Source organism: Tenrec ecaudatus, chromosome 7 (genome assembly GCF_050624435.1).
Source record: "Tenrec ecaudatus isolate mTenEca1 chromosome 7, mTenEca1.hap1, whole genome shotgun sequence".
Classification (NCBI taxonomy): Eukaryota; Metazoa; Chordata; class Mammalia; order Afrosoricida; family Tenrecidae; genus Tenrec; species Tenrec ecaudatus.
Window position 1 is genome coordinate 17005062 of NC_134536.1, and position 27090 is coordinate 17032151.

Consider the following 27090-nt stretch of genomic DNA (forward strand, 5'->3'; position numbering starts at 1 on the left):
GGAGTGTTTATTTGATGGGAATTCCTCTTTGGCAGAATGCTTCTCCATGCCAGTTGTTCTGAAAGTGTCTACCTGGTTCAAAAAGCCCGGCCCCCGAAACCCCCACCGAAAACCTGACCAAGAATCCCCAGGGATTGAGTAAAGGGAGAAAGGAAGAGATAGTGTCTTTACCACAGCCTGGCGCCGCTGAGTCCTTGGGACTCACAGAGCCTCTGGCTATGCAATGGTCCCATCCCCCCACCACCCCCTCACCCCGGTTCTGCAGCACAATCCCCACCATTAAGCTTTCATGTCTTTAAGCCCCTGGTCCCGAGCTAGCAAACATTACACAGAAATGGACAAACCATACACCAGGGGGTGGATTTTACAAGAGTCTAGGCATTTTCCTTTAGTGCCTAACTTGTCACATGTTAGCCCGTGCCGGGAAAGTTGAGGAGGGCAAGGGGTGCCGTCTCTCTGCCAACTGTATACAACTTCATTTGCTTCCCAAGGATACATTTTACTTTATAATGTGTGTCAAAGGATTGAACCCTTCTCTAAAATCAGAGAAACTTAAACATAAAAAATCCACACACCGAAAGTCATGTTTGTTTGGGCACAAGATTGCTCAGCTGTCTTCCGGCTCACGCGGAGTCCCCCGCCTTGGTAATGCATGCCGTTTTTATGAGCTGAACTTCGCAAGTAGATCCCCAGGCCTTTCTTCCTCATTCACCATAGACAGGAAGCTCTGCTGAAACCTGTTCTGCATCGTAGGAACCTGTGTGCCTACCCTGACAGACAGGTGCATGCCTGGGAATCGAACCTGGGTCTCTTGTAAAGAGTTAGTCTCGAAAACAAACAGAGGTTGGGTACCCTGTTCCTAGTCGATTCCATGGCACAGAAAGAAGTCTCCCACCATTGCAAAGGTGTAGGGTAGAAGAACAGCAGACCCATGCCAGTGTCCTTAAGCTGGCCCGACTCACGGTGACCCTCTGTGTGCCTGGGGAGTGAGGTGCCCAACTGTCTACACACACAGACGGCTAAACAGCGTCTCCAGTGTTTTACCATCTGCTCTTCCATGGGCAACAGCAGTGAAGGTCAAGGTTTCTTTGTGTGGGACGCCCTTCCCCCGCCCCCTCAGACCTAACTAGGGTGATCACTGAGGCAGCAGGGCATACCTGCACCCAAGCCCACAGCGTTGTTCTCTCCAACCCAAACCAAACTCAAGGTCATCGGTCCATGCTGGCGCAGAGCGAGCGACCCTGGAGGACAGGGTAGAACTGCCCCTCCCTGTGAGCTTCTGAAGAGAGTGGGACTCTTTGGGAGAAGAAAGCCCGGTCCCAGAGTGGCTGGTGGTTCTGAACTGGAGACCTTGCAGTTAACAGCAGGTGGGTTTTATTGATGAGGGACAATCGTCAGGGAGGACCATGCCGCTCGCCACACGGCCGATGGTGTCTCTAGGTCTTTAATAACCATTCGCCGACCGCAGGAGTGAGCACTGCGGAAGAGTGAAGAATCTTTGATCTTAAGGTCTCTGGGTTTCCTTTCCTGACTAGTGGATGAAGCATGTATTTCAAAGGCACCCAGACAGCCCGTGTGGAGTGAGGAGCCCAATGGATTCATTACTTGAGAATTTCCCTTCTGCCTGAGTCAGTCTCCTCATTTCTCTCTCCTCAGTCATGCCGGCAGGAAATGACAGCACTAGGGCCACCACGAGGGGCGGGTGAGGAATGCGCTTAGAATGAGGGCAAGTGAAAAGAAATAGCAGCCCTTACTCGTGATCCTGGCTTCTGCCGTGCCATCTGCCTGGATCCGCACGCAGCTTCCTGTTCCATCACAGAGGGCCGACCTGGAGGGCCACCGCCTCCCAGTCTGGCAGCAATGACTTCCTTCCTTCTGCCCCACTCTCCATTGTTTCTGGAAGGCTTCCCTACAGGGCCCCGCTCACGGCTGCCCCCTGTGGCCACAGGAGGAGCTTGGCTGGGTGGCCCGCAGGCGGAGTCCTGGCTCAGGAACATGGTGCCCCAGGTTCTTCAATTTAAAGGGCTGGAAGAGCTCTCTCCACGGGTGGTAACACGCTTCCCTTTCTAGGGGCTCTTACCACAGCTGCCAGGCCCTAGAGCCGCCCCTGACCACTGGGCTCCCTTCCCATCAGGAAACTCAACCAGCCTGCCTTCGCTTGGCATCTAATCTCAAGTCCAGGAGGGACCGACAATGTCTTCACAGGGGCGCTGCAGCACCTCAGACGCAAGGTGACAAAGTGCCCTAGATTTTCCAGATGGGCATTGGTCTTCAATATCTGTTCCACGACTACAAAGCTTTAAAATTATATGATGCTTCTCAGAGTGGAAATCTGCAGAGGACCAGAGAGGACAGAAGAACAAGGCTAAATTCTCCCCAGAATTCTCCCACTCTTTCATGTTCTGAACAGGTCCGGAGGGCCCTTTGTCCCCTCCTGGTGGTCTGGGCTTTCCTCCTAAGCAAAAGGTCCTCCAGGGTAAGCAAGAGCGGGAACATTCTGAGGCAAGCTCTTCTCAGTACACGTGTTTGTTAAATGAGGAATAATTAACTTACACACAAAGATATTCCCCCTTATAGGTATTCCATTCGATAAGGTTGTACATACATATCGAGTCATATAACCATCATCACAATCAAAATATAGAATATCTCACTCCATGAAGTCTCAAGTCCCTCCCTAAGCCCTAACTCCTGACATTCACTCACCTGAACTCTTTACCTATAGTTTTTTCTTTTGCCTTTTCCAAAATGTCAGTAAGGACCTATTATATTTGAGTCCTCCCTATACTACTGAGCACCCCCTAACACCCCACCCTGACCAGAAAATCCCACCCCCAGCTTGCCTTTGGGGTACAGTTCCCCTGCATGTGGGCCCTCTGCCTTCTGGCCCCTCACTATCCACCAGACTTTTGGATGGCTTCTGGCACTCAGGTGCTGCTTAGCTTCTGGGACTTCCGCTCCTCAGTTCTCAGGGTACTTAGACTCCCAGAATTCACAAGGTCTTCTTCCCTCCTGTTGCTTTCAGATGACTTTGGGGCTGAATTGCTCATGGATTCAAAAGCTCTTTTACAGACCCTGTTAACCCTTTACATTCCCTCTGTTTCCGTCACTCATTTCTGGGTCAGCCCAGCGGCCTCCCTCTATGTCCCTCACAAGCGGGATGGCATCAAGACTCCCCACCATCCAGTCAGCCCTCCTTTGCCTTGGGCCCACTCCCCCACCCCACCTCCGCCCCCACCCTGGCACAGCGCAAACCCAGATCTCTTTCTGTGGCCCAGGTCCATCTTTTTTGGCTGACCTCACCTCCAAGGGCCACCTAACTGGTCTCCACATGCCTGCCTCTCTGACTTTGGGCATTCTCCACGTTACTATGAGAGTTCTATTTCTAAAAGATGAACCCGACCTCAATCTTCTTATAAAAGCAAAACCAACAAACAAAAAACCAAACACCCTATAGCGACTGCCCACTGTTTGCAGGATAAAACCCAAGATCCGACATCCGAGATCCTTAATCAGGTGGCCCAGCCTTGTTCGTCAGCCCTCCTGCCTGCAGCCAACCACGCTGGACCACACTGAGAAAGGACATCACATCCTTCGGTGCCTCTCAAAGGGAGCACGCTCTGCTACCCCAGGTGGAGGCGGGCCTTAGTGAGGAGGCTCTCCTCCCCAACAGGACCAGCTGTCGGCGCGCATGGCTGGATGCCAGCACGGGGCTCTCTCCAAAGGCCTCAGGGTCCCTGGGCTGCTGCTCAGTTATCCCGGTGCCTCACAGGCAATTGGGACCGTCTAACAACGCTTCTTAAAACCAGTCTGTTCCACATTAGATGGACTGAGAATCCACCGCAGGCACGAGCTCTTTAGAAGACAAAATATACGCCCCACTCTACTTTCTGTGCTTATGTACAAACTAATGCAGCCACACAATACTGTTATGTTTTCTCTGCTGGGCCTTGCGTCAACTTGCAATCGATCGTCACTACTATTTATAATTTTTTATAGTGAATAATTTGGGGCGTGGGAGTGTGTGTGTGTGTTCCAAACCTAGTCAAGGCCAACAATTATAAGAAGTCAAACTGAGGTCATTTCTGGTTGCCCAGGGGAGGTGTGTGAAGCAGGACATGGCTGAGACACGTTCACACCTCCTTCCCTCCCTCCCCAGATCATGTGAAACCGTGTTATTGTTCTACGGCAATCTAGGCCGGTCACAGCAATGCCTAAACCAGGGCGCCTGTGATTTGCTCATGAACTCAGCGGACTTCCCAGCCCCCCACTCTGCTGACCAAGAGGGGCAGAGCTGGCCCATCTGCCCATGGCAGCCACCTCCAGTCCCCTCCCTGTGCTAGGCACCCTTGCGACCTCCAGGTGAGGAAGGTGGGCCGGCACGGGACAGAGCCACTCCAGCATCTGAACGACAGACTGCAGCGCCCCGAGAGTCCTCGGAGGGGAATCCATCGCAGGACTCTACAGACCCCGGACACACGATCCGAACAAGCAGTGTACACCTAAATCCACCCACACCACAATGCTCTAGCTGTTGTGGGAGGGAGGGGGTATTTAGAAAGATAGCAGACACTATTATACAAGCCCCCCCCCCGAATGTGGGGAACGAAGATATGAGGCCTCCATCGTGGGAACCGAGAATAGAGAACCCGCTGGAGAATACTGCTGCCCACTCACCGTTCCGACCAGAGGGTAGATGAACCCCGCGCCGATGCTGGCCCGGACGTCGCTGATGGGCAAGATGAAGCCCCTGGGCACACCTTTCTTGTCAGGTTCGTGAGACAGAGACAGGTGGGTCTTTGCCATGCAGATGGGCAGATTCCCAAAACCCTGCGGGGAAGGACGCAGACATGTGCAGAGCATGAGTGGCTGAGCCTCCCGCACTTGATGACCAGGTATCTCGTAGCATCTCTCCCCTCAAGAAGCCCTGGTGGCGCGGAGATCACTCGGCGGGCTGCCAATCGTGCAAAATCGGCTCCTCGGGATAACATCTTTCATGGGGCTTTCGACTCCAGTGAAGAGTTACCTTCTTGGAAACTCACAGGGTGGTTCTACCCTGTCCCCAGGGCTCGCTGTGAGTCAGGATCCACTTGAAGGCAGTTAGTTGTTTTGTGTTTTTTTTTCCTATCCCCCCCCCCCCCCCCCGGGGCCGTTCTCCTCTGCCTTATAGGGCGGGTCTGCATCAGAATGCACCCGAGGGCAGCGAGTTTGGCCAGACCCAGGCACACAGTAGGTGCCTGCGCCGCCTGCTCATTGAGAGGGAGGATAGGGCGAATGCTGTCTCGGCAGATTCTTATCCGGCAGGCTGAGGGTGCCCTACTGTTTGCTCTGGAGCTTCTTCTTACAGAAGGCTGTGTGATGTGTGTGTCGGGGTGGGGGTGGGGGAAAGGAGACAGCTGCAGAAACCACTTTGGGTGACTATTACTATCCAAGGCCCAGCAAGGTAACGTGGAGAAGGCGCTGTGCAGAGCCCCGTGGCTGGCAAGGTTTCAGTCGGCCAAGAAGCAAAGGGGCCCTTTGTGCTTCTTGCTGAATCGTGGCCATTTGATCTGCGATTACATTATAGGGTCTTTGATGAGGTCACTGTGGAAGCCTCTTCTTCTTAAGGACTAAAGGCCACGATTGACCCGGAGTGTCGAAGGTGAAAGGGCAGGAAGTCACGTGTGGCATCACACAAAAGAGCAGTGTCCCCAAAGCCTGTGCCCGATGAAAGGGCACACAGTGGCCCCTGACACACTCTGTGCTAGTGAGCTCCAACCGCACCCTCGACACAGAGCTTTTCAGGATTGCTCCCTCCCTGCACAGACAGAGGGGAAAGGAACAGAACCTTCCGAGGCAGTGCACATGGGATTTCTTGTGATTCAACCTTAAACTATTTGGGAGAGCTTTAGAGTGTTATCAGTGGGGAAGGGGGGCCCCCTCCCCTCCTTGGACCCCCCTCCAGTGAAGCAGAGTACAAGCTCTCACAGGGGGCAATCACAAATGCTTTACAGAAATGGGACCCAGAACTCTGGAACGGAGAGAATTCCTATGAGCTGACGTAGGGTTGTTCATTTAAGATCGGCTCCAATAGGGTTAAGAATAAACCAATCGGTATGCCCTAGACCATTACCTAAACATCCTTTAAGACAGAAAAAACAAAAAAGAAAAGGAGGAAGGCCTTAATAGGATAAAGGAGAGCTAGAATGTTAGCTTCAGGAAAACTTTTAAGACTTTGGTCTTAGTTTGCCCCTCTCACTGCCTACTGGCGTGCAGAGCAGTATTTGGGAATCGTTGTCTTGAAGGACAGGCTGGAAGCACACGTAGGAAAGACAAAATGCCTGTGCGTTGGGCTGCTACCTGCAAGGTCAGCAGATCAAAACCCACCAGCCACTGTGAGGGACAGTTGTAGACTCAGAAATCCATAAGGGCAGTTCTACCCTGTCCTATAGGGTCACTATGAGTCCACAGCTGCTTGATGGCAGCGAGCTTGTTGTTTTTTTGTAACCAGGCCTAGGAAAATATCCTTATCGCCATTGGTAACATTTAGCAAACTGTCCAATTATGGTTAAAATAGAATACAAGAGTTAAGGAATTTAAACTTAAAAATCCATGATATTCATTAGTTACCTCTTGGAGGTGCCCTGACTCCTGCCGTACCATTGAGCCAAGTGGTCCTTCGGAAGAGTGGCTTTGCGGGCTGCGCCATAATGGAGTCACCAAGGGACCTTTACTGACTGAGTGGTGACTCACGCTAACTCTCTTTAGGTAAAAAGTGGTGTAGCCTTCAGCCTTGGTGAGCAATCCCAGTAAACAACAAGCCAAGACTCCACTCGTACGGAAAAACCGTCTGATATAGCCTCCTCAACTGTTGCTCTCCTATTTGCCTAACCAGGGGCCATGCTAACAAAAGACTTGTAGTAGGGGCCCTGGAGGTGTAGTGGTTACACGTTGGGCGGCTAACTGCAAGGTCAGCAGTTCGAAACCATCAGCTGCTCTGCAGTAGAAAGACAGGGCTTTCTACTCTGGTACAGAGTAGTCTCAAAAACGCACCGTGTCCTGTAAGGTGGTTATGAATCAGCAGCTGCTTCATGGCAGTGGGCCTGCCAGTGAAGAGGCTTGCAGAATCTGCGTCCCTCGCTGCACACCAACAGACACGTTGGATGTTTATGGCTAACCACATGTCTACAGATAAACTTGCTCGAACATTTAAGGGCCTCTGTTAGTGGCCCTTAAAAAGCAAGGAAACCGCTGTATTAGACAGTGGAGTCTCCGTCCGAGGCCTTTACCTCATTACAATGCTCAAAATACAATTGGCACTCCAGCAAGGAATGACTTCAGTCCGTGCTGACCAGCAAGTAGATTGAGCCAAATCCCGCTGAAAGAAGCCTAGAGGTGCTCAAGTCAAGGTGAATATCTGAACAAGCTGAATTGGATTTTCCCCGAAAGGTACAATTCTTACCTGTTGAGTGTAACGGTCTATTTTGGATTGCGCCTCGGGTGAGAGCTCTATATCTTTGGCTCCGTAGACAGCCTGGGCAATGGTTCGGATTTTTTCCACAATCGGGAGCTGGAGAAACACAAATGACAAGGAGATTGTTCACTCTACTCCAGCTATACATGAGCCACAGTGAGATTCCCCCCCACCCCTGCAATTGTTGGAAATTCCCTTCCAGAAATTTACCTCTTCGGCAACCATGGAATTCCAAGGAAAACCTCTTTTTTCCTTCTATCAAGAAAGGACTGAACATTTCAGCTCAGAGGTCAGCAAGCGAGTCGGACTCTTTTGGGATGGTTGGCCAGGTTAGACAGTGAATCAGAATGATCCATTGCGGCATGTATAAAGAATGTGTATAGTCCACACTATTTTTAGTAGTCTTTTAACGCAGAATGTGAGCCTCCCATTCACACATACAATGCGGGCTCCTAAGTGGATCTGACTACTCATTATAATACAGAGAAAATATCCGTGTTGAAGAATATCTTTCATCAATGAGAGCTGAGACTTATTCATATAAATGCTGATGGGATTGAAGACTTTATTGGGAAATTCAGTGATGAGAAATCACGGAGAGTGGCTCAAGGTGAGAGGGCAACCTATAGACAAATAAAGGAAGGCAAAAGTGATTTCCATCACGTGTGGTGGACATCTGGATCGAGCTGGCTAGTAGACTCTCAAGGTGACCTTGAGAAACAAGAATCACTTATTAGGAAAGGAATAGGCCACTGAGAGAAGAAGTGCATCTTAAGTAAATGATTTGGCACAACCTTTCATAGCTTTATGATAGGTAGACAGAGAAATGATGCGTTTAGTGGATTCACTGCTGAGTGAACAACTGCTGAAATAAATGCTGATGGGCCAGGTGCTAAGCGAGGGGCAGAAGTCTCTTGTGACAGGCCTCAAGGACATTGCTAGCAAAAGACACACCGGTGTCTTGCGTTACTTTTGTTAGAGACAGAAAGAGTTAGCTATGCAATAGAGAGTATAAAAGCTAGTTATCTCCAGCCTCAACTGGTAGAGAACCCTATATTGCTTTGAGAAATAAAATAAAACTCTTATCTTTTATTGCTGTAGCGGTATTCCGTGGTCTAAACCTTAAATATTAGACATCTCAACATATCAGAAAGAGGTTGATGAGTAGTTTGAAGTGTTGATTATTGAGTTCATGGTCTGAAATGTAAACCACAGCCCCACTACCCGCCGACCTAATTCACAGGTTACTAGTCTCAGTGGAGGGAATTGTGACCTTTTAAAGAAGAACACAAGAATTTATGACCTTTTAAAGAAAACACAAGAGGACAGGAGTTAGTGCAGAGAAATACTATGTTCATGGATGAGGAGACTGAACACCTGCAGATATCAAGTCTCTTAACTCCCCCCTATTACTTTAAAGCAATTCCAATAATACCCCAACAGTACTTTTGGTTGTCTTGGCAAACAATTCTACCAACTTGATAAGGACGAGTGATGTCACAAATAGTTAAGATAATTTGGAAAAGAAGATAAGGAAATAAAAACAAAGATCGGGGACTTGCTCCACCAGGTAGCAGTCACATCACGAAATGATACTGATGAAGTTCACGTGACATCATCAGCAGAGGAACAGGCAAACGACTCAGTGGAATGGAGGAGAGGGCCAACAGAGACGTCTGGCGTGCATGGGATAGCATGTCTCTGACACACATCAACTGACTGCTGCCTGGAGAAACTATAAAAGGATATTAGAAAAAAACCTCAAAGCTTCAGGGACTGAATGGGAGAAGATAATTATCACCACTTAAAAGTCAAAAGATTAGAACTAGAATTTAAAAAAAAAAGCTCCATCAAATCTAGAAAAAGACAACTCCCAACCCCTCCCACACACACCCAAATCACTGCCATGGAGTCCATTCCAGCTCTTAGCAACCCTGAAGGGTAGAGTAGGAAGCCACATCCTTCTCGCTCAGAGCAGCGGGTAGATTTGAACTGCTGGCCTTCAGGGTAATAACCCAACTCATAGCTAGTTACACCACCAGGGTTCCTAAGAAAAATATATGTCTGGACCTTGGGCTTCTACTCAAACACTCCCTCAATGCATGAATACCTTCTTTTATTAAATTGGAACTCTATGATGCTCACTCTCCCGACACAACGGCTGGAGCCAAAGTGGGTGAACAAGTAAATGTGGTGAAGAAAGCTGATGGTGCCCGGCTATCAAAAGAGATAGTGACTGGGGTCTTAAAGGCTTGAAGATAAACAAGCGGCCATCTAGCTCAGAAGCAACAAAGTCCACATGGAAGTGATCGAGTGGTCCCAGGGGGATCAGTTACCAGGCATCAAAGAACAAAAAATCTTACCATTGACTGCACACCTCCATGATAGGATCGCTGAAGACAAATGGGTGCATAAGCAAATGTGGTGAAGAAAGCTGATGGTGCCCGGCTATCAAAAGAGATAGTGTCTGGGGTCTTAAAGGCTTGAAGGTGAACAAGCGGCCATCTAGCTCAGAAGCAAAAAAGCCCACATGGAAGAAGCACACCGGCCAGTGCGATCACGAGGTGCCAAGGGACCAGGTATAAGGCATCATGCAAAAAAAACAACAACGATATAAGTGTGTGTATATGTGTATATGTATATGCATATATATACCATATTAAATGAAGGGAGAAGTGCAGAGTGGAGACCCAAGGCCCAAGTGTCGGCCAATGGAGAGCCCCTCATAGAGGCGTTTAGGAGAGGAGATGGGTTAATTAGGGTGCGAGGTAGTATCAATGAAGAACACAGCTTTCCCCCAGATCCTGGATGCTTCCTCCCCCCAACTACCATGATCCGAATTCTACCTTGCAGGCCTGGATAGGACAGAGGCTGTACACTGGTGCATATGAGGGCTGGAGGTACAGGGAATCCAGGGTGGATGATACCTTCAGGACCAAGGGTGTGAGGGACGATGCTGGGAGAGTGGAGGGTGAGTGTGTTGGAAAGGGGGAACTGATTGCAAGGATCCACATGTGACCTCTTCCCTGGGAGAGGGACAGCAGAGAAGGGGGGAAGGGAGACTCCTGATAGGGCAAGATATGACAAAATAACGAGGTATAAATTACCAAGGACACACGAGGGAGGGGGGAAAGGGGAGGGAGGGGGAAAAAAAGAGGACCTGATGCAAGGGGCTTAAGTGGAGAGCAAATGCTTTGAGAATGATTGGGGCAGGGAATGTATGGATGTGCTTTATACAATTGATGTATGTATATGTATGGATGGTGATAAGAGTTGTATGGGTCCCTAATAAAATGTAAAAAAAGAAAAGAGGAGAAAAAAATGATTAGGGCAGGGACTGTACAGATGTGCTTTATACAATTGATGTATGTATATGTATGAACTGTGATAAGAATTGTATGAGCCCCTAATAAATTGTTAAAATTAAAATAAAAAAAAAGAAAAATATATGTCATTGAAAATAAACAAAAAGAGAAACTAACAACTACCTATAATGATGCCAGATCAGTTCACTCCCATTAAACGAGAGCAATGTAAAAGCCTGAGCGACTCTATCAAGGGAAATGATAGTGTCTATCAGGTGTGGGCGAGGATGTGGAGAAGACGATACTTCTTCCCTGCTGTACAACACTGCAGACCCAGGTGGAAGCACCAAGCACACGTCTGTGTTTGCCTAATTTACAGGTTGGTGGTTCACATCACCTGTTGGTGTCATGGCCGAAGGCCTAGTGACCGGCTTCCATAAAGGTGACCGTCAAGCAAATGCTGTACATGGCGGTTACACTGGGTTGCCCTGAGTTGGAACCAACTTGGTAGCAACTAACAAGTAGAGAAACTGAAGGCTGGCATCGCATGTAAATATTCCATGTTTTGAGAATGATGATGGCAACAAATGTACAAATGTGCTGGAAACAATGGATCGATGTACGGATTCTGACAAGGTTTGTATGAGCACCTAATAAAATGATTACCCAAAAAAAGGGGAAAACATCACAGCCCAGTCCAGATCAAGACCATAGTTCAACATTAACCTGTAAGTCCCATACTAGTCCAAAAATTCCTCTTCAGACTCAGACAGCACATGTAATGATGCCGAAGGCAGGAAGATCACAGGCCAGTGAATGGAAAGTCTTGTGGATCCAGTGTCAGTGGAAGCATCTGGCGTGGGTCTCCACGTGGCTCCTCCATAATAAATTAATGAATGACATTGTAGAGACTGGGAATCCCAGAGAACTTATTGTGTTCCAGAAGAGCGGGCCCATCGACCAGCAGGCAGGAGTTCACATAGACCCAGGAGATGCCGTGTGGTTTAAATCAGGAAAGGCGTATGGAAGGGCTGTACCCTTACTTATTCGAGCAAATCCCACGAGAACAGGACGACAGGAAGACTAAGGCATCAGGACCGGAGCAAGAGTCATCGAGGACCTGCAAGATGCGGGTGAGGTGACCCTGCTTGCTGACAGGGAACAGGACTCGCAGCACTTTAAAGAAAAGAGCCTTCGGTTTAACACCTCAGACACAGGGGAAGCAAAAATCCTCCAAACCAGACCAAGAAGCAAGATCACGAAAAATGAAGGAAATGTTGGTGTTACCACATATCCGCTGCACAAGACTCCTTTAAAATGCTAAAAACCAAAGAAGGCGTTTTCAGGACTCTGGTGAGCCTGACCCAAGTCGTGGTATTTTCCTTGTGAAAGCTGGAGGGTGAATAAAGAAAATCATAATAGACTTCACGAGGGAGCGGCCGGGAGGTTCGAACTGCTGACCGTGCTGTTCACAGCCCAGTGCATAACCACTGCGACTACACCAGAGGGTTCCCGTATGCACCCCTGACTGCCAGAAAGACAAACAAAAAGTATAGACAGGAGGCCCCTCAGAAGCAAGGACGGTGAGACTGTTGCATGGACTTGGGACGCGGTTACAAGGAGGGACCGGTGGAAACGCAGAGGCTCAGTGAAAAAGAGTAAGACTCTCCAGGACATACACGGACGCCTTGTCTGCCTCAATGGGCTCAAAGGAAAGACCGGAGGATGCAGCAGGACCGAGTGGGGCCTCTGCTGTCCCCAGGATTGCTACGAGTTGGAACTGGCTCCAGCGCATTCTCTAAGTGTTTTACTGAGCAATCAAATCGCAAACTATGGCCGATGTGATCAAGCTACCGAATGCAAAGAGTTTCAGGGCCTTTTCCCAACAACAACTTTGGAGGGAGTGGGCACAACGGGGTACATAACCAACCATCGGAAACACGGGCATGTGATCACAGCTCTGGGCACCCACAGCTGTGACACTCAGGCCCACAGGCTTTGGGGGAGGCGTGCAAATTGGCAAGGGGCTGTGAAGATATGAGAGGAAACCTGGGTACAGGCTAGAAGGTTCTGGAGGCTCGTGGCAAACCAAGATGCGAAAGGCTGTCCGACACAAAGGAAAGCATCCACGTCAAGGAGAAGCATGACAAATAGGGGATAAATCCTGAGTGAACGGTGTCTGTTTTGTGGAAGTACAATGACCTTACGTACTAAGAAGGGGCTTCACAAAGCATGACTAGTATCCCTGATTACTTTTTAACAGAAACAATGTTAAGTCTTCATTTTGTTTACCACGCGCATCACCTGAAACATTCAAACCAATTTCCTCATGACTGTGTATTTAGGAAGTTGAAATACCCCCAACAAAGCAGGCTCATGGGGTTTCCTGTGATGACCGGCAGGTTCTACATTCACACACTTGATTCCAGGAATCACGAGCTCCACGTGGGGATTCAACACTTGGAATGTGAACAACGAATCCCGATGCTATTTAATTCCAGTTACGTTAAACCGTCCCCTGTGGTCAGGGGGACTTGTAGAGCTGAGCACAGCTCCGGGAAATCATTACGACCAACTGTTAGCATTGTTGGTACAGAATCTCGCATGGAGTAGACACACAGCAAAGAACAGCTGAGCAACGCGAATTAACGTTCAAGGACGCGGTGGCCCCTGTGCTTGGTGATATCCTTTTTCTAGATGTGCTGATTTAAGCTTGTGGAAGCGATGTGACATCAGGCATCGTGCTTTATTTAAAAGGTTCTGAAAATGACCACTCAACGCAGGAAAATTATTTAAGGCTCGTTTTATAGTGCAATAAAATTGATCTTCAAATTCCAGAGAAGCAATTTCTTAAGATTTTTCAATGACTTTCTTCTTAATGAGATAATGGAACCAAATAAAGCGAAGCAGAACAAGTTACCAGGAAGTGCCTGGAAACAAGAAAACGGACAGAATGTATCCTTACACCACCGTGTGCATTCTGCGTGCTAAGCAGGTAGGAGAAGCTGAACGAAGTGAGTGAGAATGGAAATGGGTGACAATGTGGTCATCTCAGGGCTGCAGGAAGATGCCTTAAAATGCCAGAATAAAAAAAAAAAAAAAAAAAAAGAAGCTGAAGTCTGCAGACGGACGGACAAAACTTTGCTTGCTGAAAGTGAAGAGGATGTGAAATATTTCCTGATGAGGATAAAAAAAATCCAGCCTCAAAAGAATGCAGCCCTTAGTATGGATTGATTAGACACTTTATAACACCATGAAAGCAGAACTCCTCAGCGCTGGTTAGGTGCCATCAAAGTTGGCTCCAACTCACAGCGGCCCAATGGACCACAGAGGGAACCACTGCCCGGCCCAGTCCTGTGTCAGCCGCACACTTGAGGTGATGCTTGAGCTCACTGCTGCAGCCGCCACGTCAACCCGTCTGTCTGGTCGACGGTCTTCCTGTCACTGACCTTCGACATGGCCAAGCACGAGGCCCTTCTCCAGAGACGGGTGTCACCTGATGTCAGATCCACCGGCCGGAGATGAAGTCTAGCCATCCTAACTTCTAAGAAAGAGTGGTTGGAACTACTGGCAGCCCACGGTGGTCTCCCTTGGTTACGGTCCAGTTTACACACTTACACACACACACACACACACACACACACACGTCACTCACTGGTTGTCACGCAAGGGGCTTACAAAGATGACTGCTTTCCAGAATGCCATCATTGGGCCTTCTTCCTGAGTCCCTCTTCTTCTGGAAGCTTCCCTCAAACCAATTCAGTCTTACAGCAATGCCCTGGTCCCCACGGATGTGGCAGGTGGCTTGCAGTACACTGATCTCCTGGATGAAAAGTGCAAGCTCTCCCCAGTGAACCGCAACTTCCTCCACAATAGCCTCATCACATATGGGAACTGGAAGGTAATTGACCCCCCACCCCACCCCCGTTGGACTATCTGCAAGCTCATCATATTGTGCCTCTCATGTCTTTGCAAATAGCCTGTCCGTTTAGATGAGACAATGTACTTGGAGAAACGTCGGCCACAGCCCTCGCCCACTGCTCATGCTGAAAGAAAGTGGCTACATGAGGTGACAGGAATCTCCGTGACACACACAGATGAAAACAAATGAAAACACGGGCCATGTTGAATGTCTCCCATGCAGGAAACAGAGGCAGGGTAGCATCGTGCAGGGCTGAGCAGGGGGCTCTGGGAAAGGGAGCAGGCTCTCACAGAGACGCGGCACTGACAGGCATCTCAGATCTTGCAGTGTGTGCGCGCGGAGGAGGAGAATCCAGCCAGCTTCCAGGCAGACCTGAGGGCTGGCAGAAGGGTGAGGTACAGTAGGAGGAGACATGCAAATTTGGGATGAAGTCATCAAAAGAGGAGAGGGGAGGAGGGGTCCATGGGGGCTGTTGCAGGCCTGCAGGCCTGACAGGCAACGCCCTCTGAAGGACTTGAACAGCAAAGCGGTCATTGCAGGCCCAGGGAGAATCTGATGTGAGGATGGGAACGGGGAAGGCAGAATTAGGACAATCAGACAAGGGAGGCAAGGGCATGGGACAGGGACCAATAAAGGGAGGGGCCTCCTCCCCCGGAATGTTTTTGTTTTGGCCCACTTCGTACAAACTAGGTAAGACATACAGATATACATTCACACGCCTATAATTTTTAAAATCCTATAAGAATGCTGCTCATTAAAACACCATGCCCACCCCTTCTCACACAACTATATGGCAGAACACACATTCCCTTGTATTTATTTATATTTGGGGGATTCTGTGCCATAAGCCCTAATTCAAATTGCAGGGTGGCTCTCCAAACCTGACCACAAATGGGTCTATGTTCTAGCTGGAGTCTCTAAGAAATCACAAACAATTGCTGGACCAACAATGAACCCAGCCACCCAGCCTTAGGCCGGCCAGGCAGGGAGCAGGCAGGTCTAAACATGTGGGAAGTTCAAGGGTGAGAGTCCAACCCTCAGTGAGCTGGCAGGACCGCAGGCCAGTGCTCTGGGTGGGTTTTGACCTCGTTCAGCCAGCGCCCACTGTGATCAAGAGAACGCTTCCCACAAAGCACAGGAAAACCCTTTTAATAAAAATAAACACTGAGCTGCTGTCTCCCAGGCAGGGTTCTGCCTCAAACTGCACGCTGGGCTGGAGGAAGGCTACAGGGAGGATTTGCAGCCTCGGTTCCACATTCAACAGCCCCCTTCAGGTTTGCAAGCTGACTGTTCGTTACCTCTCCCTTCTTTGCCAAAACGATGGACTTTGAACTAACAAGACAGGACGGTGCCCATCACTGAGCAAGTGGTCAGAGATTCTATAGGAGAATGCCGATCAAAGGGGAAGACGCAGAATGGAATTTCACATTCTCATGGCCTCTAGACATTTTGGAGACACAGGGGTTGGATGAAGCCCTGAAACTACTGCTCTGAGCTTTTTCTTTTTTTAAACGAGTCATTTAAAAATTTTTAATCCACGTTTTCCTACAATGGTGTCTTATTTCTTCTTTGCTTAATAAAAATAATCAGATTAAACTACATTATGAGAAGTTCTTCAATTAGGTTTATAGTAATGTTTCAGGGGCTTTTACAGCTCTTATCACAATCCATCCATCCACTGTGTCAGCACATTTGTACATATGTTGCCATCATCATTTTCTTTCTGTTTGTTTGTTTGGCTTTGGGGGTTTTTTGCCATCATTTTCAAAACCTTTCTTTCTACTTGATTCCTTGGTGTCAGCTCTTTTTTTTTTCTCCCCCCACCCCCTTCCCTCATGAACCCTTGATAATTTATAAATTATTATTTTGTTCACGTCTTACACTGACCGTGTCTCCCTTCGCCCACTTTTCTGTTGTTTGTTCCCCTCGGGGGGAGGGTTCTATGTCGATCATTATGATCAGTTCCCCCTTTCTACTCCCACTTCCCCCAGCTCTCCTGGTATTGTTTCTCCCATTATTGGTCCTGAGGGGGTTATCTGTCCTGGATTCCGTTTCGAGCTCTTATCTGCACCAGTGTACATACTCTTATATATAATAGTGTACATACTCTGTTCTAGCCGGATTTATAAGGTAGAATTGGAGACATGACAGTGGGGGTGAGGAAGCATTAAAGAACTAGAGGAACGTTATATGTTTTGTTGGTGCTCTACTGCATCCGGACTGGCTCATCTCTTCCTTTGACCTTCTGTAGGGCTATGTCCAATTGTCTACACATGGGCTTCGGCTCTCCACTCCGCACTCCCTCTCATTCACAATGACATGATTTTTGTTCTGGGTCTTTGACGCCCGATCCTTATCCCATCGACAGCTCATGATCACATAGGGTGGTGTGCTTCTTCCATGTGGGCTTTGTTACTTCTCATCTAGATAGCCGCTTATTTATCTTCAAGCCTTTAGGACCCCAGATGCTATATCTTTTGATAGCCGGGCATCATCAGCTTTCTTTACCACATTTGCTATGCACCCATTTTGTCTTCAGCAATCGTAGGGAAGGTGAGAATCACGGAAAGCCGGGTTATTTGAGGGAGGACTTGAGTAGAAGTCCAATATCCATCTGCTACCTTGATACTTAACATATAAATATATGCACATAGATGTATTTCCCTATCGTTATATAGAATATATTCATATATGTACCTGCCTGTATTTAGAAATACCTCTATAAATCCTATGCATCCCAGTTCTTTCCTCTTACTTCCTTTTACTTTTGTCTTGTCCCACTATCATGTTCGACCGTTTGATTTTCGTTAATTCCTCTCAGCTACATTGCACTTGACCAAGCCCCACCAGGCATCCTGAGATTTTTCTTGAGAACTTCAACTCGAATGGTTCCCTAAATCTACTGCAAAATGAAATCATTCAGCTTAGTCATTTGGGGAGGAACAGCTCAGAAAAAGAGGGTACGAATGATTGTACAACTCAAGGAACGCTACCCGACAGGCAGCAACTGGTGTCTTACTGTGTATATTCTCATTAAGAGCAAAACAGCTATAAAATAAAGTTGTCCGGGGTAGGGGTAGGGATGGGTACACACAAGAAAAATAAACTAAAAGGCTAACTTTAAAAAAAGTATATAACGTAACACCTAATCCATGCCTATAGTTAGAACAGAACTCCTGAAGGCAATGCAGGTATGGACAATGGCAGAGCTAATGCCCCACGTGCAGGCACTTTGCCCCAAGGTAGACCGCGTGGTCCTCACGTCAACCTGCACACGTGCTGCTCATATCAGCTATCTTTGCCAAGAAGGAAGCCTTGACGTGCTCAAGCTTCTCTATCTGAGTCAGTGGCCACAGCAAGGACCTGAAGCCAATTCCGCGGGCCTCTTCTAGTCCCTGCTCCATCGCGCGACCCTTCCTGATGGGGCCGTACAAGTCCCTCTCCTCTGCACTTGTTTCTGCATCAGTCGCACCGATGGAGGCCCACAGCCCGGTGGGATTTGGTGAGGGATGCCAGGAGTGAGGTTTCTAAGAGGGGTGGGTCGGTTAGCTAACAAAGTGTCAACACAAGTCAATTTTTATTTCAACTAGAGTATTTCCCCATGGGCTGGCCGATACGGAGAAATGATCGCCATCGACTGCAGAAGCGGAGTCAAGAGAGTAGTGGAACAGTCAGTCCCCCTGGGATGCCGCACGAGCAGGTATCTACTCTCTCTCGGACTGTGGAAGCCCTGGTGCCTGGTGGTTACGCGGTGGGCAGCTAACCGCAAGGTCAGCAGTTCTAATTCACCAGCTGCTCTGTGGGAGAAAGACGGGGCTTTCTACTCCTGTCCCACAGAGTAGTTATGAGACGGCAATGAGTTTGGGGATTTTTAATTTTGGGGTTGGGATCTTGGTCTGTAAAATGGACGCTTTTAATTGCTAGGGATTGGGGAGGTGCTAAGTGATTTCCCCACCCCACCCTCCCTCCCCAAGAAGGGGGCAATAGGCCAAATAACTTTGGAAACCCATGATCTAAAGCAAGGGCGGAGGACCTTTTTTCCTGCTAAGAGCCATCTGAATATTTATAACACCCTTCTCAGGCTGTACCGGTCACACATTTAATGAACTCATCTTAATGTGACAGCTGGGCCAGCTTCTCTTTGGTGAAGCATGTGGTATTGATGCTTTCCCGGGCCTTACACAGCGCATGAGCCAGACGTCCCGGCCCCGATCTAGAGGCCCGAGAGGAGGCTGCTCTCCTTCACGTTTACCCATGTGCAGTCTCAGAGTATAGTCTCTAGATCCATCGGACCCCTGCATCCTAGTCCATCTCTCTGAGTCAATCACCAGCCGCCTGCTCCTGAGCCACGGACGCATCTGGTCAAGACACGCACAGCCAGCCAGGTCAGAAACCCTGCTCGCTTCCGGCTTTAACGACAACCCGCCTCACACAAGCCTAGATCTAAGACACGGGCTGGCTTTTCACCCCCACCCCCCAGAAGCTGGAGAATGGAAAGAGAAAGGGGCGGGAGAACGGATGCCCTTGCATGGCGGTGCCGGTGAGGAATAATGAACGAATAAAACTGTCTCCGAAGAAATATGGCCGGGATGCTCACTTTGCATCTGGAGAGGCAAACCGCTGGCAAGGACAGCATGTCGGTGAAGCAGAGCCCCTGAAAATGAGGGGACTCCTGCTGGCGCGCGTGACCCAACAGCCACCATAATGGGCTCATAGATACCAGGCCCACCCCCACCCCGAGGACAGCACTGCGTGGGCAGCAGTTCACTCCATTATCTGGAAGGTGGAGAAGAATCAGATACTGCAGCCTCGCCCTGGGCAGGGCCTGGCGTCACAGCCTGGTGAGGTCCCAAATAGCTCCTTTCGCCCACTCAGTCCCTGACAACAGTCCCCCGTGCGCACACCCAAACCCTGCCCTGAGCTCCAACCTGGTCTCACATCACCACCCCACCCCCCCCACCGCCCCATGGCTTTCTCCTGTAACCTGACACTGGGTGGGGACTGTGCATGGGCGAAGCCACCCAGAGCCCAGTGCTGCATGCATTCTTCCTGGTGAAGTCTGGGGAGCCGGCAGAGGGTCACAGAAGCCCGGGGTGAACGGAGAGCACAGCAGGAGGAGTCAGTTGGAAACATTACCTTTTGTTCTGGGGTAGAACGACCTCACACTTAATCAAGCTTCCTAGCACCCACGGGCCATTTGGGGGTGAAGGTTGGTGTAAGAAGAGAAAGAAGGGCTTCGAAAAACGATTGCTCGGTCCATCGAGTTTTCTCAGCACTGCACTTACCAAGATATCAGAAAAAAGCGGGTAGGGGGAGATTTAAGTTCTGCTGCTCACCGACCCACGGCGCCCAGATGTCTACATACAGACCAGCTTGCTTCACCGGGGATCGCCGACGTGGCATTTTTACAGAATGGAGGTCTTGAGACAACTGTGAATCGAGCAAGTCGGCCAGAGCCTTTTTTTCTGAGAGCGAGTACACAAGGTCGGCAGTTCGAGACCACCAGCTGCTCCTCGAGAGAAAGATGGAGATTTCTACTCTACTCCCCTAAAAAGCGACCGTCTGGGAAACCCACGGGGGCAGTTCTACCCTGTCCTGTGAATAAGGTCACTGTGAGATGGCGTCACTCGATGGCACTGAAAGTGACCAAGGGCTCCCTTCGTGTGTCTGTGACCCATTTGGGGAATCTTCACCTGACTTCCATACCTTAAAACATAAAGAAAGGGTACACACACAGGTGAACTGGAAATCGACCAATGGGATTTCATAAGAATAAAGCACCTGTGCACCTCGAAAGACTTCACCAAGAGGGTGACAAGACAACCCACAGACTGGGAGAGGATTTTTAGTAATGACACATCGGACAACGGGCTCATTACTAGAATCTACAACACCATCATGACCTGAAAAAAAGAGGAAAACAGTTAAACCCCTATGGAAGTGGGCAAAAGATCTGAAAGAACTTTCACTAGGGGGGAGACCCATATGGCCAATAAGCATATGAGAAAGTTTTCCAGGTCATTAGCCATAAGAGAAATGCAAATCAAAACAACCATGAGATACCACCTAACACCCCTGAGGCTAGCGCAGATCAGCAAATCAGAGAGCAACAAGTGTTGGAGGGGCTGTGGTGAAGTAGGAACCCTCCTCCACTGCTGGTGGTCGTGTAGATTTGTACAGCCACTGTGGAAAGCAATCTGGAGATACTTAAAGAAAATGGAAATTGATCTACCTTATGATCCAGTCATCCCTCTACTGGGCATATACCCGGTGGAAGCAAAAAATAAAACATGACCAGTCATCTGCGCTCCAATGTTTATTGCGGCACAATTCACAATCGTAAAGACTTGGAAACAGCCAAGTTTCCATTGATAGATGAGTGGATTAGTAAACTCTGGCACATACACACAATGGAGTACTATGCAGCACTGAAAAGCATGGGCGATCACATGAAACACGCCGTTTCAGGGGAAGAGCTGGAAGGAATCATGTTAAGCGAGGTCAGTCAAACTCTAAAGGACAGGTATAACATGAGTCCCCGGAGGTAAGTACAACCAGCATGCCAGGAATAGAAGAATAAACACCTATCTCGCAATAAACATTGGAGCGCAGATGACTGGTTGTACTTTAGCCTAGATAGTTGGGGGGAGGGCAGGCCACATCTAAGGAGGTACATGAGAGCCCAATATAAAGAAGGGGGAGGGGGACAGTTGAGGGAGAAGCGGGGTGGGGAGAAACTGAGTTGATGGCACGGGGGAAACAGGGCACCAACCTACCTGGGGGAGAGTATTGGTTGTGTCCCCACAGAACTGGTACATGCATAGGGACCCCACCATGACACGCCAAACCAGGAGGGCAACGTAATGCGTGGAGGAATCTACAAAGAGACTGGACCATATGCCGGCCCTAACCAGAATTAGCCCGACCCCCACCATCGAATGGAGTACTGCAGAAAATGAAAATAGATGGTCTGGTGTGGGAAAGGAACTGACATACCACACCAAACCCAGAAGGAAGCTGAAGCAAAGGAAGGAGGAAGAATGGAGCGGAGCACACCTGGGCCCACCAAGCTCACAGGACGATAGCCCAGCTCGAAGGGCCCAATGTACAGAGAGAACCATAGAGCCGGCCCACGGCAAGATGCGTCATCCTGCACTGACCCATGGCCCTACATGGGACAGCACAGAGACACAGTGTGGGATGTGCGACTGAGCTGACCCACCACACTGGGGCAGACACTGGGGGCGTGCAATGGAGTGGCGGAGAAAGCAGAGCAAAGAGATCCCGGGGGAGTATAAAGGATGGACTTTGGGGCCAGGACATGGCACTGTTTCAGACTCGTCCGGAAAACACTCCTAAAGGTCAACAAACAGATCTTGAACTACTAACAGGCTTCCCCCCCGCCCCAGTCTTTTTGTTTGTTTTTTTCTGTTTTTTAAAATGTTGTATGTCAGTGACTTTTTTGTTTGTTAGCGTGTCAGGGCTGTGCCATCGCCATGTTCCTTTGTGCCACTTGGGTGCTGTCAGAGCCATCCCCAACTTTATGCACATATTACTGTAACAGCAGGTCCACCTAGATAAGATAGGCTGGACAAACAATGTGAGAAGAAAATAACGGAACCAACAGTCCCGGAGGGACATGAGAGTGTGGGAGGTAAGGGAAGGGAGGAGGTGTTGGCCAGCCCAGGGACAAGGGAACAACGAATGATTCAAAACACAGTGGAGGGAGGGGATGGGAGGACTGGTAGGGAGTGACCAAGGGCAAGGTAACTGAGAGGAATTACTGAAACCAGAATGAAGGCTGAACATGGTAGTGTGACAGGAGGAAGGCATAAGGAAATAGAGGAAAGGAGAAGGAGGCAAATGGCATAGATAGAAGCCTAAATACAGACATGTACATATGTAAATATATTTATGATTATGGGGAAATAGACCTATGCGCATATATTTATAGGTTCAGTAGTAGGGTAGCAGGTGGACATTGGGCTTCCTCGCGCACACTCCCTCAATACAAGAGCACCTTGCTCAGCTAAACGGTCATTCCATTATACCCACCTTCCCGACATGATCACTGAAGACAGACGTGTGCGTAAGCAAATGTGGTGAAGAAAGCTGATGATGCCTAGCTATCAAAAGATATAGCATCTGGGGTCTTAAAGGCTTGAAAAGGCAAACAAGCAGCCATCTAGTTCAGAAGCAACAAAGCCACAGAGAAGAAACACACAAGCCTGTGTGAACATGAGGTGTTGAAGGGATCAGGTAGCAGACACCAAAGAACAAAAACCATCATTGTGTGATCACCTTCCCGACATAAACGCTGAAGACGAATGTGTGCTTAAGTAAGTGTGGTGAAGAAGGCTGATGGTGCCCACCTATTGAGAGATAAAGTGTCTGGGGTCTTAAAGGATTGAAGTAAACAAGCTACAATCTAGCCCAGAAGCAACAAGGCCCACATGGAAGAAGCATACCAACATGTGTAATTATGAAGGGCCGAGGGGACCAGGTTTCAAGCACCAAAGGTGGGAGGAAAAAAATCATATCATCGTGAATGAAGGGAGCATGTGATGGGGACCCAATGCCCATCTGTAGACAACTGGACATCCCTTTCAGAGTAGTGGGGAGGAGATGAGTCACTCAGGGTTCAGTGTAGCAATAATGAAATTCACAACCTTCCTCTAGTTCTTAAATGCTTCCTCCCCCCAACTATCATGATTTCAATTCTACCTTGCAAACCTGGTTAGACCCGAGGATGCACAGCGGTACAGATGGGAACTGGAAACACAGGGAATCCAGGACAGATGAACCCCACAGGACCAGTGGTGATACCGGGTGGGAAGGGGAGGTAGAAAGGGGGAACCGATCTCAGGGATCTACATATAACCTCCTCTCTGAGGGATGGGCAACAGAAAAGTGGGTGAATGGAGATACTGGCAGTGTGAGATAAGATAAAATAACAATTTATAAATTATGAAGGGTTCATGAGGGAGGGGGGAGTGGGGAGGAGGGAGGGGAAAAAGGAAAATTAAGAGCTGATTCCAGGAACCCAAGCAGAAAGTGAATTTTGAGAATGATGAGGGCAACGAGTGTTTAAGTGTGCTTTACACAACTAATGCATGTATGGATCGTGATAAGAGTTTTATGAGCCCCAATAAAATGATTAGAAACAAACAAACACAGGACTCTGCCTTTGCCGCTCAGAGTTCAGGCCAGAAGGCAAGGCTCCAAGGTGGGACCTGGGGAGTGGGTTTCCTGACGGGTTTTGGGGGGAACCTCATGGGCAGGGCCTGACAGTGCAGCAGGCAGGTATACCCTGTGAGCTTGAAGGGTCAGACCCACTACCTACTTGGAGAGTCACTGGCAGACATGTTGGTCACAGGGACACCTACCTGATGGCTAATATCCCAAGTTCACGGGGACACCTATCTGATGGTTAGCATCCCAAGTTCACGGGGACACCTACCTGATGGCTAACATCCCAAGTTCACGAGGACACCTATCTGATGATTAACATCCCAAGCGTCAGATGACTCACAGCTTCCAATTTCAACAGCTTTCCTTAAACTGAACCCAAATCTCCCCTCCTGGCCCCGACACATTGCGATCCCCACTGTGGTAACGCAGGACATTCTAGGCCCTTCTTTCATGAGACACCCTTACAACCAAACAAGGCTTTTCTTTGGGGCTGATAAAGCCAATTCATTATGCAAAATATCTCCTTCTATGGGTGTCAGCTACGTGCCACCTGCCCCATGGGGACTCTCAGCATTACTGCCATCCTTCCTCTCAGGGTTGTCACTTTGTCACTGCCCCTCTGAGCCGTATGCTGTCCCCTCATTGGCCATACACCCTCCTTTTGAAATCAGCACTCAGCTTTGAACAACACGGTAGCCGTTTATGGTGTCCTGGAAGGGGGGCCGTGAGCAGGCTACTTCACTGCTCTGAGCCTGAGTGTTCTTAGCTGTGCAATGGGCTATGGATCCCAAGCTAACAGCTCACCCAGGATGCTAAGACCGAACAAGCTAATATGTGCAAAGTGCCCAGTCACGGCTGCCAAAGGGCACTTCACAAGTAGGAGCCCTCCTGAAGTTTCCCAGCATGCTCTTGTTGATGGAAGAAGGCCCTGCCTGCATGGGAAAAGAGATGCTACTGTCCATGAGTCACATCAACATAATGAAGGATGGAGAACCCGGAGGGGTGGCTCTCATGGGAGACTGAGCACTTGGGTGTGTGTGGGGAGGGGGAGGGGTGTGTGTGTGTGTGTGTGTGTGTGTGTGTGTGTGTGTCGCAGAACCAAAGACTGGAACATCAGAATGGAGACTTCTGGTTGGGTGTCAGGATAGAGTCTGAGGAAACTGGAGCCCGAGGAAACTCAGATCTTCTGATTGACGCCTTACTCTAAATACACGAGACGTGGCTCACGAAAAGCCAAAGGAGAGAAAAGGCCTGTGGGCGAGGTGGACAAGGTGCCCTGAGCTCTGTGCAGGGCCGAGTCTGGTGCCCATGGATGGTGTTAGCAGTTGCACCCCGTTCTCCAATCACATCTTCCCCGGGCCTGTGATTCAGAAAGACAGTGGAGTCCCCCAAGAGGCTGGATTTGGGAGTCTGACAGCAGCGGGTCTGCTCTTGCCAACTGTCGAAACCTCTTTCATCTTCTGTGCCCGTTGTTGTCTCTCCTGTACGATGGGGGAGGGCCACCAGCCCTCCCAGCAGAGATGTGAAGGTTACAGAAGTCCCAGGGACTGGGGTCACCTCCAGAAAGGGCAGGCTGACAAGCGAGGCTCCCATCCTGCGCTTGTCGTCTGTACCCGCTCCCCAGGGTCAGGCGGAGGAAGCAAACCCTGCAGAGGCGCAGCAAGGGCCTGGCACACGGCTGGGCCCCAGGACCGCAGCCACGCCCCACACCAACACTGGAGCGACAGAGTCCACGCGGTGGCTCTCACCTGGACATCGTACAGGAACTGGAAACGGCTCCTCTTGTTGGCAGCCTCTCTCACGGCCCGGGCCAGGTCTACCGAGCCCTTCCCGCCGACCGACCAGTGATAGCAGGGGACGGCGTCGAAGGCCCCCGCCCGCTTCGCCAGCTCACACACCAAGTCGATCTCCGCACGGGTGTCCGTCCTGGTGATGACAAGGTTTGTGGGCTTGCATCTGTCTTCATTTAGAGAAAGCCCAACAGACGAGCTGTTTACATAGGGTGTCACTCCCTGGCACTGGAGACGTTCTCGACATCAAAAGTGGTTACAGCACTGTGTTTAAATAACATCAGACTTAAAGATAAGCACGAGGGTAAGAAGAAGCAGGGAGCGGGAGAGTCCTTTCAAACCAGGCAAAGAGCTTAAGTCGGTCAGCGTTTTGAACCGAGAGAATTCCGTAACATAGCTCTTTGATCATCCCCGGTCTTCAGGCAGAAAATGCTGGGTGGAATTTTATTAAAAAACAAACAAACAAAAAAAACCTCACCAGAAAACCCCAAGGAAATGGTAATGGACTGTACGGATTTCATTTCCTCGAAAAACTCTTCTGCTAAAATAAAACCAAACTAAACCAAGCCCCGGAGCAAGCGCACATGCCCTGTGTACTTTCCCAGGGAGCGCGCTGGCTGACAGGCAGCCTGGGGACACAGAGCGCGGGCCTTGGGTGGCCCGGCCAGGGGACCTCATGGGAAGCAGGGGCCCAGACTCACTTGAAGACATTCAGAGCCACGACGACGGGCACCCCGAAGAGCTGAGCGATCTGAATCTGCTTCTGGAGGTTACAGCAGCCATCTGCCACCAGCTGAACGTTCTGGAAGACAGCCGGATCCCATTGTAGGTTCTTCTGACGAACCCCACAAGTTCCATCAACCCCAGGGCCCCTCGGCAGGTGCTGTTCCTTTCTCGAGATGAAGTAGGTGCTATCAAGCTGACTCAGACGCAGGGGGAGCCCTGTGCATGCTGGGGTAGCTTTGCACAAGCCGATGTATTTGGGGGGGCTGTAAATCCTCCCTTCTGCTACTCGTGGGGTCACTCGGCGGAGCTAGCTGGGTTTCGGCACCACTGTTGGGCCGTGCTCCGCTCTGCATGCCCTTACCCCAGCATCGCTGTCCTGCAGCACCTGCTCACCTCGCATCGCTGGGCCCAATTCTGGAACTTCCCAGTTTTCAATGCGCACTTCCTCAACTAAAGACTGTGTAGCTTTTATATGCCCGGGAAGCAAAAACAAAACAAAATGCAAAAGCCGTGTGTGACACCCTTTTCAGCAACATCGCTTCCCTGCAGTGGTGCAGGGTGGCACTGGCAAACCTCTGTCCCGTTACTAACCCTCCAATCTCGGGACAGCACAGTCACACAACACAGGTAAATCGAAACCACCTGCGATCCCCGAGGACAAGAACACATGTGTATAGGCTTTATATTTGCATCTGCCCTGCA

General features: G+C 49.5%; 1 protein-coding gene across 1 annotated transcript in view; it reads right to left on the minus strand.

Annotated features, from left to right (window-relative positions):
- The window catches only part of MTHFD1L (methylenetetrahydrofolate dehydrogenase (NADP+ dependent) 1 like), a 167094-nt gene that overhangs the window by 39072 nt on the left and 100932 nt on the right, over positions 1–27090 (minus strand). Inside the window, exons 23-26 of the mRNA XM_075554379.1 lie at positions 26364–26464; positions 25621–25798; positions 7442–7549; positions 4678–4830 (exon numbers count right to left, since the gene is read on the minus strand). Of these exons, the coding sequence (XP_075410494.1) occupies positions 4678–4830; positions 7442–7549; positions 25621–25798; positions 26364–26464 (540 nt within the window). The remainder of the gene's footprint in view (positions 1–4677; positions 4831–7441; positions 7550–25620; positions 25799–26363; positions 26465–27090) is intronic.